At 29.2% G+C, this 14806-nt stretch overlaps 1 protein-coding gene across 1 annotated transcript; it reads left to right on the top strand.

Moving 5' to 3' along the window:
- The first annotated feature begins 5170 nt into the window (after positions 1-5170).
- Positions 5171-12432, top strand: LOC106680537 (cuticle protein 7). Its single transcript, XM_014420308.2, has 3 exons — positions 5171-5207; positions 10171-10257; positions 12124-12432. Exons 1-3 carry the CDS (start codon positions 5196-5198, stop codon positions 12343-12345), a joined length of 321 nt encoding a protein of 106 aa, XP_014275794.1. The 5' UTR covers positions 5171-5195; the 3' UTR covers positions 12346-12432.
- Positions 12433-14806: the final 2374 nt, after the last annotated feature.

Below are 14806 nucleotides of genomic sequence, written 5' to 3'. Positions count from 1 at the left end.
TAGAGCGTTTGTCAAGTAAATGTAGCAATCGGAATCTACGAGCAGTTTCTTGTCGTTTCAGTCTTGTGTGTGGATTCCAAGTAAGTCTCTTGTCAAGATGAAGTCCTAAGTATCGAATCTGTTTAACAGGCGTTAGTGGAGTATTTAGAAAGGATACTATAAGACAGGTTTACGACGGAGAGTAAAAGTTGATCTAGTGGGATTTGTCAGGATTTATTTTTATTCTCCAGTTTTTACACCATTCTTCAATAGATGTTATGTGTGCCTGTAGTGTTTGTGATGCATTAGTTGGGTCGTTGTTTACAGAAAGTATACATGTGTCATCAGCGTATGTTGTTAGGACTGTGTTGGGACAAATTTAATGTTGATAATTATAATTAACCTTGATAAGAATTTTAATAATAAAATAAAGAGGAAATTTAATCAAAATATAGTTGTAATAAATAATTTAAATGCTTGACCTGAGCGTAAGGAAGATTACAAATATTGATGTGATAAATTTTTAACAAAGAAGGTAATTGTGATAAATAATTTTTCTTTTTATTTTAATGTGAAAATTGACTAATTAGATAATTAGACATAATCTAAAAAAATGCTTATTAATAAAAATATATGAATCCTTAATGGTTTAATGTCTCATAGGGTAAATTGTTGGATTGACCTGGGCAGAATAGCCTGCATAAAGTTGTTTTTTTTAATGATTTAGTTCTAAAGTTGTACTAAGGTAAGATAAATTATAAATAATATGGTTATTTGTTTTGGAATTCTTGAAGATCATATGTGTAATAAAAGCTGTTTGTAATAAATTGTCCCTGAGGATGGACTTATAAATAGAATAAAAATGTTTTGAGACAAAAATGGATAAAATTTTATTTATTTAAACATAATTAACCAGTCTCAAGCAAGTTTAAGATTATAAATACATTGATTTATGTTCATTTACCAGAAAGTTAGTGGTATTAACTATTTTAAAGTAAATAGAAAGATGAAAACATGTTCAAAATTATAAAATAATTATTTTAAAAAACCAAAAATTCATTTACTGGCCTCATGATAGAAAACTTGATATTTTAATTTCGTTTCACGTTCTTATAACAATGTTTCAGTATGAACAATCGCCTGAAACCTGAATTTGAATTTGAACTTAGTAGTTGGAAGGGAAGTATTTTTCTTTTTTTAAGGGAAGATCAGCGGTAGAGGAACATTAAAACAATGACATGTTGGGTATAGAAAAACAAGCAAAATCTATACGAGCATTTTATAAAATGTTTAGCAATGTTATTTATATCACGAACAATTTTACGAGAAAATGAATTTACTCCAGTGTGATTAATCATTTTCAATCACTTTGAATGATTCAATTGCTTTAAAAAAAATGGATTTATCTGCTTTAGAGGATGGTAGTGGCCAAAACGATATCTGATAGTTTGATTAATTTTTACATATAAAACCTATTTATATATGACATACTTTCGTCCTTCAAACAGTTAACTATCTTAATGTTACACCCCAATATTCATTACTAACATAAGCGCTTTATTCATAAAAATTACAACATAATGTCCAAACAATAAAAAACACTTTCAGGCACACCTTGGAGTCGTGTTTTCATAACAAAGGGCGCGAAACATCGGAATAAAATATGAGAACCATAAATAAGGATTGATATCGCAGCAGCACTCAACTGAGAAGCATAGCTATGCTTGGAGCTATACCGATGCCAATCCAATGGGATTTATAACTATTTCCTAAACCCTTCCAGAATAGAAAATTGATACAGCTATTTGTCTACCGACCTATCCTATTTCTATTGTTTATTTATTGGCTTTGTCGCTAAAAACAAAACATAATATATCAATACTCCGCAACAATTCATTATTTGAAAATATTGAGAATAAAGTGCATTCCATATATTTATACTCAAATCTGAAATATAATTATTCAACTAAAAAACCAGGCAACATTACACATTCGGTATAACAACGCATCACTTGTCAACATTATATTCAAACTAAAAAATTCGCCTTTCATGTTTTAAAGATATTAAAGAAATAAATTTATGATGTCTGTAGTTTGGAAGAGTATAAATCTAAAGCTCCCTCTAAGGGAACTTTAATTTTACTTATTTGAAATAAATAACCTGTCACTATTGTTAGAAATGGCAAGCAATGGATAAATACAAAATATTTTAAAAATATGATAAATAATCAAAAGAGGGAAATAGAGACAGGAGTTTAAATCGGTAAAAGCCGTGGGCGCCCGATTTCTTCCGATTTAATACAAACTTCATTATTTTTTTTATAAAATGGTGTATTTTTGGGATGAAAACAGTTGATATTCATTGTTTTCATCTCGAGAAACTCTAAAACACAGATTACTATAGTCAGTGAAATTATGGTATAGTTAATTAATTAGTTAGTTTTATTTAGTTTGTTATATTATTGTTAATTATAGTAAGTGAAAGTTGGGATGCACGTACCACTCCAGATTATTTTATAATTATTAACAGTGAGAGAAGGTATTTGAAATAAACAGTATCGAATATCCTTTAATGAAGTTTTTTGAAAATTCGGCACTTAAACCCTCTCTTACTAACTGAATTAGAGGAAGGCAAAATTTATGTTAAAGACCACTAATTATTCATAGTTAAGATGAATATAATCAAAGTCTATTAAATATTTAAAAGTGACTGTATAAAGTGGGACTGACTTTCAGGAAGCCGATTTTAGCGGAAATGTAGCAGTAACGTCCCTGGCATGTACCTACCTTCAATGTTTAATTTTAGAATTAAATTCAGAATTTAAGAAATATTCCTGAGCTGGACTGACTGCTCACACACACACACATGCACATAGAGAGACCACTTAGCAACATTTGGTTTTTCGGATTCTGGAGACTTCAAAAGCATTCCAATGTAATGGACGAGACAAAGGAATTGGTAATGGTCTCTCTTCCTCTCTGCCACGGCTAACGGAGTGCAAGTACGTACGCGTCTTTGTTCACTGTGGTCAGACATTAACTATTCTCTGTATTTTACATTTAGGTTAGATCATAAGTTAGGAATAGGTATGTATGTATTAGAATAGCGTAGATATAGTTAGAATAAGAAAGTATACGGCCTAAGTTATTTAATATTGTTATTTTTTTTTGTTTTTAATTAGATAATAAGAGCTTAGGTTAAACTGTACTTATATAAACATGCATTTTTGGGCGTTGTGGATGTGTGGGTAGAAATAATATTAATCAACCTAACAATTTAAGATTACACCATTGAAATCCCTCATTCGAAATTTTTCACGATCGAAGTCCTTCTTTCTTATTACATATTTCGTACGTGTGTAAGGGAAAGTAAAAAAGAATAAGTAGGTCAGCAAACCCAGAAATCAAAAGGGAAAAAATGAGAAATACTAATTAATTGTGAGGTACAGAAATTCGAATTCAGATTCAGTCTGATGTTGAAAATAAAAAATAAAATGTTATGGATTCTCTCCAGAGAAGCACAAGAGCATATTAACTTCCATGCGAGTGATAATTATACGGTAGGGTGAGCATGAAAAAACGCCACCGTGTGCTAAAGGAAGAAGCCGATTCGGGACAGACAGACCGACCACCGTAACGATATTAATTATCTTTCAATCTGGACAGCAGGAAGTTTGAAAGGCCTTTCTTTTCACAACGGATCTCTTTACTGTTTCAGGACCAACCCTCAAAAACGCAGCGTCATCGCCGGGGACGATGTATCGAAAAATCTAGTGCGATGCGTGCATCACACAACTTTCACTTAACACTACTTCGAGTTTAAATTAATCCCAGCTTATTTTAGAACGGATATTTTTATATTGTTCAAATAAGTACACCTTCCTGTACTAATTTTCAAAACGACCCTTTTCCTTTAAAGATTGACTACCTCCAATTTCAACAGTTTTCAGAAAAGTATTTCTGTAATCTAAAAAACATCATATAAGAGAAACGTCACAAAACGTAGAGAAACAGAATAAAACAACAAGAAATGAATGAAGGAAACCCCAAAACATTTAACACATCAGCTTTGGTCAAAAAACGCGATTTCAAAATTTTGAATTTGAATCACCATTTTATGAAAACTGGTGATACATCATAAAATAGAAGTTGAGAAAATATGCAAACATTGCACAGAAATAAAAATTAAAATATGTAAGTAAAAGATTAATAAACGATACTAATGAAGAAGACAAACTTAAATACGAACACAGGAGAAAAGTAAATATCTAATAAACAGGTGGGGTGCATGAAATGGGTCGGTACGTAAAATATACCACAGCGTTTAACATAAATAATTCTATAAGGTACTTAATAATGACATATAAATATATGATGGCCAATTAATGATAGTAAATATATTTTATTTAAAGAAGAAAAGGTTACAAAATTTCAGATAGTATAAAAAACGTTTTTTAAGAAAAGTGACCTTTTAACAAATAGTTTAAAATTATGAATTTAAAAAAAAAATGAATAGAAAAAATATATTAGTAAAAAGGTGAGCAAAAGTATCAAAAAATAAAAAGTTTAAGTACAAAAGTAATTTTGTTATTTTCAATAAAATTACCAAACTTTAAATTCAATGAATTATATACATGAAAACCATTAATATATAATGAATAACACTATGTAATTATTTTTAAAATTATGCCAGAAAATAAACGGTGGTCCGAAACGTCGTAAACAAGAATGTATTATAATGTAAAATTAATTAAAAATGTTTGAAGTGTAAAGGTAACTTAGTATCTAGAAGAAAATATGATGAATAATCGATATTTTTCATCAACTTTTTTTTGTCATTGTCTATGGAAAATCAACAATAATTTTAATGTATTTAGTTTTGATGCCGCAGTTACAATTCTTGGACGCTAAATCATTCTGAGGTAAACATTTGATTTCGAAATAAAGTGAGAGCTTTTTTAGCTTCGTAATAAACCCCCCATTGCCTCAAGGCCTAGAGTATTAACCGACATTCATGCGAACCCCACATTCAAACAGAAGGTGTTTTTGTCAAAGATAAAAAGTGAAATGTGATTACAGCATGTTTTCTCATTAAGGGGAGGGGAGTTCAAAGTACCTGTTGCAACTCCTGGGGGGACCCGTATATATGGCTACATACTCTTTTCCGCTTTGTTTTAGTTCCGAGGATTCTTCTAGAGAAGTCACTTACCATCAGGATGGCAACAAAAGTGAGTAGCTAGGTTCCCAATATCATTGCCAGAATTAACATTAACAAGAACCACACTACAAATTGATACGCAAAAATACATTTTTCATTCAATTTCATACTTTGCCCATTCTATTACAAAGCAATCTGACTGAATCGTCCTAAAAAAAGAAATATTTGCCAATACCACTGAAAAAAAAAAAAAAAAATTTAAGTTAGAATATCACCAATGAACAGGAAATCTCTAGCTTCCAATCGAAATAAATCGGACGGAATATGTGAAACACTCTACACAAAGTTTTAACTCAAAGAGTTTACTCTTGAAGGCTACTAATCTTCTTTATTTATTTCTGACAATATACTATAATATTTCATCAAATAAAACAATAATTATAATAATATGTAGTAATATGTAATATTAATGCTTATCAACACAATATATATGGGATATTATCCTAGAAAGTGACAACTATTTAAAAAATAAAATAAAAGTCGTAATAAAATAATCACGAATTATATTTTGACAGTTCCTAATATATCTTGGTCGTCAGTCATACACTAATAAAATAGTTAATGAACTAAAAAGTAATCAAGAAAATATCTAGGTGAACAGAGGACATTGATTTATTGTTTCAATCTGCCATTCCTACACAATAAAATTTATAAACAAAATTATAGCGAAAGAATGACAGTCATATATACAAATATTTCGATTAATTTTCAAAAAGTTCAAAAAAAACTTTTTAGAAGGTTGTAATAAAAGTGTATGATAGTGGTTAATGAGAAATATTTTTGTTTGTGATTTTTAATGGATATTTGACTTATTGGATAAAAATGTTTTGACCTGGGCAGAATAGCCTGTATGAAGTGTTTGGAATGATTAAATAATATGTTTCATAGTGAATTAAGTAGATTGTCCCTGAAGATGGCCGAATTGGCCGAAACGTTGGACGTGTAAAAACAATAAAAGCTTTGAGACTATAATTTGGATAATGTTTTGAATTATTTAGTAAATAATTTTGGGTTATTGAAGATTCACATGATATTAAATTATAAGCTACCCCACTAACAATGTGATAAAAAAAAAAATTACAATCTGTAGATATCTATTGTGTATTTTGGTTTGTTCTGATACTTGAGGACTTGCTGGTCTTTAGGATGTTGCGGGTCAAATCATTTAAATTTCGGCGACAGAAATTTAGTGATGTACCTCTTTTACTCGCGGACTTGCGACATTCTATCAAATGACTTTGTTAGGTGATACCAATATAACAGTTGAGAATTATAAGCATACTTACCAGTTAAGGAAAATAAAGGGATTTGTCAGTGTATATCCTAAATAAAGTTACCATATACAATCACTACTGAAGATCACTGCAATGAGCATAAAATTGAGTAAGAGAGTAATTAAAATTATCAAAGCAAAACGTAAAAATAATGAAGTGTACTTGAACACTTAATTTTAACTAAATACATTATAATTATCAAAAAATTACAATTTTTTCCTTTAAATTTATACAAAATGTTAAAATCCAATATATAATAATACCATTCATTCCAAAAGTTAATTCATGTATACTAGCTCTATTTCGTTTTAATGTTCCTACATCAATCTTCATTTCTATTTGATTTTAACAATTAAGTTCTCCTTTATATTTGTAGAACCCCTTCCATTCCCTTATTACCTACAATTAAATATACCATTATTTACTACATCATATTTTTTATATTCTCAATAAATTGTATACTGTATAAATTACGAGTTCTTATGCATACTATATTTTTTTTCGTATTGTCAGATGTATTTATTCTTCTCATTTATATTATTATTGTATCTGATTTGTCTTAACTATATGAAGGCTTACAAATTAATTTAAAACGTCAACAGGCATCAAAAAGTATGCAGGTAATGTACGTTTACGCACCCGCAAACGAAAAGGAAGGATACTGGCAGATCGCTGAATGAACATGTGTGTTATTAATAAATGAAATATGGAGCGGTAAAAAAAAAACTCAGATAGGGACAACTATTTAAATGAGCCAAAAAATATAAATAGTAATTATAAAATAAAACTAATAAAATAGTTGAGATTTTTTTTTACCGCGTCTGGACCATATTCCATTTATTGAAAAGAAAGTTTTATTACCTAGTTTAACATCATTCCTCTAATTCCCATTATGGACCAAACCAGACGAACGGGTTTTGAAATATAGGTGTATCAAGGGAAGTGCGGATGCATAAGGGAAACTAGGTGGTTGAATTAGGTAAAATCGATAGAGAACCGTTTAAGTACCAAACCAGTAGTAGGTGACAAGAGTAATATAAAATATGAAACATGGGGGCTGATTACCGTTGGGTTTTACGATCTAAAACCCTGAAGAACAGCAACTACATACAAGAAACCAATTTTATTTGTTGATTTCTAAATGCGAATTGAAATTTAAGATGCAGAGGACAAAACTATTTTCACTATCAGCACGAATACAAAGCTTCCTAGAAATTGCGAGGGGGCTCAATATTATAAGTCACAAGTTTGCAGCAAGTCTCTTTGTTAATCAGTACAAAAGTAAAATACTCAGTTTGTGTAATGATTATACAACAGGTGAAGCGCTTATGTTAATACCTGTACTTTACAGACATTAGAATTACGGCTTACTGCAACAAGAACTCCTTTACAAGGCCTAACTATAAGACAGGCCACAGTCTTCGTCTCTCGATTGCCATTCTTCTTACGCATATAGAAAATGATACTGTAATGCTTTGCTGCAAGCGGAAAATATTTCTCAATGCTATTGTAAAAGGGAACTGTTAAGTATTATGAAATCGTTAAGCTCTGGACGATTTCTATTAATTTTATTACATTTTCTCTTATTTGTCGCTTTCAATTTAATCATAAAGAGTCAAAATAAACAATGAAAGAAGTTTTTAAAATATAAATAATTAGTTGCAGTTCAACAACTTAATTTCCAATTTTTTTTTAAACTTTATTCTTTTCGTTTTCAGGAATGTATACCCTTTTTTTACTTCTTTATTCATTATATAATCCGGACAATGTATTGTGCTGTTCTAACTATTATCAAGTTCTAAAATAAAAATATTTACAATTAACATACAGTTGCAATCTACAAATTTTACATTGCATTTTAATAACAAAATTGTACACATTTACATACAAATGAAAATTTGTATGCACATTCAATTTTCCAATAGAAAATCTATTTCTATTTTAAGTGATTATTAACATTTTAAGGTTATTTATTATATTTATAAATTACTTTTAAAATGGACAGTTTTTTTCATTCAAAATTTTTCATCTGACTACTAAACCGAGTTTTATTATTAGACACCTTCAGTAACGACCCACTAATATGTTTAAGGATATATGCAATAACACCCCGTCTATTAGAACGAATAGGTGTCTAGAGTAGGGTTGTTTCTGTAGTCATTTTTTTCTTAATTAAATTATTTTTTATTTCAACATTTTATTGTATATGCATTGGCATTTTATATTTTAATCGATTGCCGTTGACTAGAGTTTCGAGGAATGTGAATCGAGTATTGATATTTTAGTTAAAGTATCGTATTGGAAGGAGTATCGATACTTTGGTAGTATCAGAGCTTCTAATCCCGACGGTAGCTGCGTGTCTGCGAACACCTTACTAGTTGAATTCTTCATTTGAGAAACGACTCAAAAGAATTCTTGAAGCTAGAAAACAATGTTTAGGTATATAAAACATTAAAAAAAAAACATAGTTGAGTAAATAATTTTAGGTTTTTTTTTCTAGCTTCTGTTTATCATCCAAGTCGGTGTGCATCAGGAAGGAAAGTTTCAATCTATCGATTGATATATTGCCTTGTTGCCACGCTGATCAATGGGGAAATGTGTGATACATCTTCTAACCTCACGAAAGGGACCTTGGTAGGACTATTGGTATTCTCTCTGGATGGATGGAAAATTCGTTTTCTGGACATGTGTTAGTCTATATCAATGGTTCCCAGACTTTTTAGTCCTAACGCCCCCTTTCCAGGAAAAAATATTACTTAGCGTCCCCTGTAAATCATACTTTAAAAGCAATAGGAAATATATATGTACTAACATTTCTACCTTTTTCGTAAAATACAGCAAAGAAATGTGTAAATTAGAAACATTTAGCTTGGAAATTATGAAACTATTTATTGAACTCAGAGTAGAATGTAATACAAAAACATTTAAAACATTCGAAATCATCTGATGAGAAGGATGAACCGGGTGTGCTGTTACCAATTTAGAAATCCTCAGCTCTAATTTCGTCTGCAGCAATATTGCTGACCGTGACAACTTGGGTGTGACGCGAGGGGGCGGTGGCGCCCACTTAGGGAATCATTGGTCTATATTGATGAAGTGTAGACCTAAGATGCGTAATAAACGATGATATTTCATTACTGTTTATTTTTTTTTTGGTGGATTACAGAAATTCTCCAGTAAGGTGGATGTTTTCCATTGTGATCAGAATTGTGATCAGGGAACACAATTTGCCATATTAAATTGCCAATACAACAGTTTTTAAACAAAGTTAATGTTAGTAAAATAGATATAATTGTAAATTATACAAATAATATTGTACGAAATCCACTCATACACTTATAAAGCTAAGTATGATAAAAATAGTATGATCTAGCTAACTCCCAAAACATGAACTGCTTGAACAAATTCATGTACAGCATGCAAGTCATTATCAGCAAAAAAGTGTTTTTTGTGATTTACTGGTCAATCACCATTTGTCAGGGCTCAACCTTCTTTTGAAATATATTTCTGAAAAATGGAAGAATTGTCACTTTTTTGTTTATTTTATAATCTAAATGTATTGGAAATCTCATATAATGAATAATAATTGCATATAATTATTATTAACACTAATGCTCCTCATTTAAATGAAGCTACAAAAAACTTTTATTAAAAAATAAACTAGTTTCTTATTTATTGACTAAACTTTTTTTTTTCTAGGTTTCATTGAGTATCTTTCTGGGATTATGGATTTTTGCTCTTGTTTCTGGAGGAATAATTGATCAATCACCGAAATATGATTATGATGTAATTCTTTTTACAAACCAGCTTTATTAATTAAAATTCATAACTTAATTTTTATTAACAATAATATTCGAGAATTATATTTTCTTACATAATAAGGATGTAATTAACTGCATAGAGGATGGAAACTTGGATAATCCTATCTTGAAGAACACTAAGCAGACTGAGCAAATAGGTAAGGGTTGATTCGATATATACTTAAATATTCTCACCATGATATAGGAATCACCAAAAAGAAAAAATCAACAAAAAAAATCTATTCTAAAATTTGTTAAAAATAATCCTATAATTATTTTATTTTATTTTTTCATGGAACAGCCTTAGAGACCAAGCACATATTATTACTTTTGGCTTTTCTCTTATTTTTGTTTTTCCTTTCCTTCCATTTTTCCTTCATTATCTCTGTGTGCTTTTGTTTTCTTTCATCTGTCCAGTTTAGTTTATTTATTTATTACTTCTGTCTAGTTTATTTATTATTATAAAATTTATTCTTTAAAAAACAGATAGTATAGATGGAATTCATTAGTTTTTACTATATTATTATAATTATTAATGTTATAATTGATGTTAATTTGTAAATAAATACTTTCTGTGTATGTGAAGTTTTTTTGGGAACTTTTATTCACTCTCATTTTCAAAATAAATTTTTTTTTATTTTTTCACAATCTTAATAAACTCATAAAAAACCTTTTCTCAATTATTTTATTTTATTATTTATTTTTTAAGGGAATTAAATATATTTATATAACATAATTACTCTGACTAAGAGTAAGAGAATTCAGACTAACCCTAATTCAAATACTTCTTTAAGATTCCAAGTTGTATGAGAACTTTTAGACTAAAAAGACAGGTTTGCATTGGATTACGATGAGAGGGTAGAGTGAATGTTTCATTACAATAAAAACATGTTTTAGTGAATTCAAAAATTTCATTGACCTGTGTTTGATTATTTCCATTGTTGTAAATTTTAACTTCTCAAAGAACGTGTTTTTCCTTCTCATAAGTACATTCAGTAAAGCCAGCACAGAATCTCTTTAACTTCTATTTTAATGCCAGCAGGTTACATTCACTTTTTTGAAGTAGTTCTTGACTCTTGACACAATAGGAAATGAACAGAATGGAGAATTTATATGTTTTTTTAGGAGTAATTCTTCAACTAAACAGATATAAACAAAGTTTTGCTAAATGGTTTTCAAAATTTTTCATTTAAGGTTTGGGACATAATTACAACTTACTTTGCATTATAATTAGACCATAAGAACTATTTTTATATAATTGTGCCAAGACTCTTTAGGTTTAAATAAAAAAAATATTGATAAAGTTTGATGGTGACAAAAAAGTATACACAATAATTTTGAAAATAAGAGTGAATAAAAGTTACCAGATGTATTTTGCATCATTGGTGTATTTATTTAAAAAATAAAATCAAATATTAGTTTATGTATTTTAAAGTAATTTATTAAAATCTAGGTAACAATAAAAATTTATAAATTTTATAGATGAACCACATGATTAAAAAATATTTTAAATTAATATTTTATGATAATAAATAAACTAAAAGAATTATTTGCATTAGACTGTAGGATGAACTTGTATGGGTGATTTTTTCTGCTTGATAATTTCTATATCACAGAGAGAATTATTTAGGTATATTATAGCAACCTTTCAATATCAAACCTCTGTCTGCTGGTGTTCTTCAATCTGCTAATCAAGGTTTCATCCTATATGCTGGTAATATCATAATTATGTCACAAAATAACTATTCTATCACTAAGACTTCAATGGTTATAATAAAATATAAATACTTTTTAAACAATAAATCCAATTACCAAGAAGTAAAAGGTAATTTTACATTTCTATTATTTTCAGCCTTCCCCTAAATATGCATTTGACTATGCTATAAGTGATGTACACACTGGAGACACTAAAAGTCAATGGGAAACTCGAGATGGAGGTGTTGTAAAAGGTGAATACAGCCTGATCGAGCCAGATGGATCAGTACGGACAGTGGAATATACTGCCGATCCGCATAATGGTTTTAACGCAGTGGTAAAGAGGACAAAACCACACTATCAACATCCTTCAGACTAATACTGGAAAACAAGAAAGGCTTTTCTTTCATAAATTATTTATTATTGTACAAAGTATTTATAATCAAATAAAGGTTTAGTTTTTTTATAAATTATTTACTCTTCTTCTCAAACCAATGATTTTAATTCTTTTAATAGTTAAAACAACTCTTGCAAAATGATAAAAAAAGAGTCCTTGGATGTCCAAATGTTGATACATTTTAGAATAAATAAAACCAAACTAAATAACTTTTCAAATGAAATTTCATTACAAAAAAGTACATAAAATAATAGGATTTAAGAAGAACATAGTGAAAAAAAAAATAAACTTTAATTGGTGTGGTGGAATTAAAATATATAAATTTGAAGATTAAGTCTAAAGGACCCCCATATTTTCTTTATTATTTACATATTAACCAAATTTTAATAGTTTTCATACCAAAAAGTTTTTATGAAATAATAATTAATGATATATTGTCAAGCAAATTATACACTTGGTTTTTTTTGTTTTACCTTCTCATAAGTTTACCTAAATAACTGACAATGATTCATAAAATAAATGGGAAAAAATATAATATAGATTAAAAAAAAAAGAGAAAAAATACAGATAAGAGCAAAACAATAATGTATAATGCTAGAAATATATTAATATTATCTCAGCCTAGTTTTAGTGCAACAGAACTAGAGTTCTTAAATGTTTGATAAGTAGTGTATATTACTTTACAACTAAAAATGGCAAGGAAGAACCTTCATTGAGGTGAGAGGTGCATTCTATTTTTTCATAATAAAGAGCCAAAATAGAGAAAGGATTGATACTCAAATTTTATTAATATGGTTACATATTCAATACAGTTTTAAGTAATACTATGCTAAAAATAAGTAAGAAAAAGTAAATTTATGTAGATAAAAAAGTACAAAATAATTATTTAAAATATAGTTAAATTTTCAATTGGAGCCTCACTTACCTTAATGAAGAGCAGGCTGGATTTTCTCATCATTATTATATAAAAAGTAAATTATGTGATTATCTTTTATTTTATAATTATTATTATTTGCGCGACCATGGAGGTCCAAGGCCTCGTGCGCGATGTACTCACAAATGCCCGAGAGGAGGTTGAGAGTGAGTATTGTATAATTATATGCTTGAAAAATCCTGGATAGGGCCCAGGACTTGAACTCGCAGCATTTGGGTTAGCAGACAGGTGCATTACCACACTGCTACCGTCAACCCCATTTTATTACATAAATAAATTTATATTTAATATTTTTTTAAGGATTATAATGCTGCATCAATTATAATATAAAAAAGACAGATTCAACCATTTTTTACTTCTTGGATTCTGGATTGGATAATACAGTGGACATATCAATCTAAAAACTAGTTCATAATTTTTTTCATTATCCTACATTATAAGATTTTCCTATCCACAACTTAGCCCATCATTTAAAATTTCTTTATGTATTATCAGCAGGTCATATATTTAACGTTTCATTTTTCTAATTTTAATCTCTCTAATTTATGTTTTTCTAAACAAGGTTGAGTTTGAACTGTTATAAAGAATTTAATATGGAAAAAAATAATAAGCAATTAATTTATATTAGTAAAAATAAAATAAAAAATATAGTAAAAAAGGGTTTGAACTGTAATAACAATTTAACGGTGATAACAAATGTTGAATTTGTGTGTATATTGTAAAAAAAGGTTGAATTTATGTATATATAGTAAAGAAATGTAGAATTTGTGCAATTTTTTTTTTTTTGTATGTTTGTTACCTCGATAACAGTTTTGGTGCCCTATCAACTAATAATGATTCTGAAACTAGTAATAATTTGTCAACTAATAATAATGGTTCTGAAACCATTAACATTTTTTTAACAACTGTTACACCACCACCAATAATAGTAAATGATGTAGCTAACATTAGAGAGATGGTTAGGTTAGTTAACACTATCAGCGAACCTAACTCATATGAGCTCAAGTCTACGCTGAAAGGAGTGATAATATATCCTACCACGCCATCATCTTACAGATCTATTGTTCATTTTTTGGAAAGTCGTAATGCTAATTTTCACACTTATCAATTACCAGATCAAAGAGCACGGCGGGTAGTGATTAAACATCTTCACCACTCAACCCCAAAGGAATGCATAAAAGAGGATTTAGAAGCCTATGGGTATAAAGTAAGAAATATAGCTGGCGTTTTGTCTTACAACAAGTCACCACTTCCAATGTTCTTCGTAGACATTGAGCCAGATACATATTCAGAGGCTATCTATGATATAAAAAGGATATTTCATTGTCGCATTGAAGTTGAAGAACCTCGTAAAAAACGAGCTGTAGTCCAGTGCACTCGATGTCAAGCACTTGGCCATACCAAGACTTATTGCCGTCATCCTTATCGCTGTGTCAGATGTGGGGAAAACCATATATCATGTGAGTGTGGAAAACCCCGCAACACTCCAGCAAAATGCGCCAACTGTGA

Source organism: Halyomorpha halys, unplaced genomic scaffold, assembly GCF_000696795.3.
Source record: "Halyomorpha halys isolate HHAL.00 unplaced genomic scaffold, Hhal_1.1 Scaffold266.1, whole genome shotgun sequence".
Classification (NCBI taxonomy): Eukaryota; Metazoa; Arthropoda; class Insecta; order Hemiptera; family Pentatomidae; genus Halyomorpha; species Halyomorpha halys.
The sequence above is the reverse complement of the archived record's forward strand: the minus strand, read 5'-3'. Positions and strand labels throughout refer to the sequence as shown.

What these genes read in the sequence shown, in the direction of transcription:
- LOC106680537 (XM_014420308.2), top strand. An exon ending in CACCGAAATATGATTATGAT is followed by an intron (nt 10,258 to 12,123) that starts GTAATTCTTTTT and finishes TATTATTTTCAG; the next exon opens with CCTTCCCCTAAATATGCATT.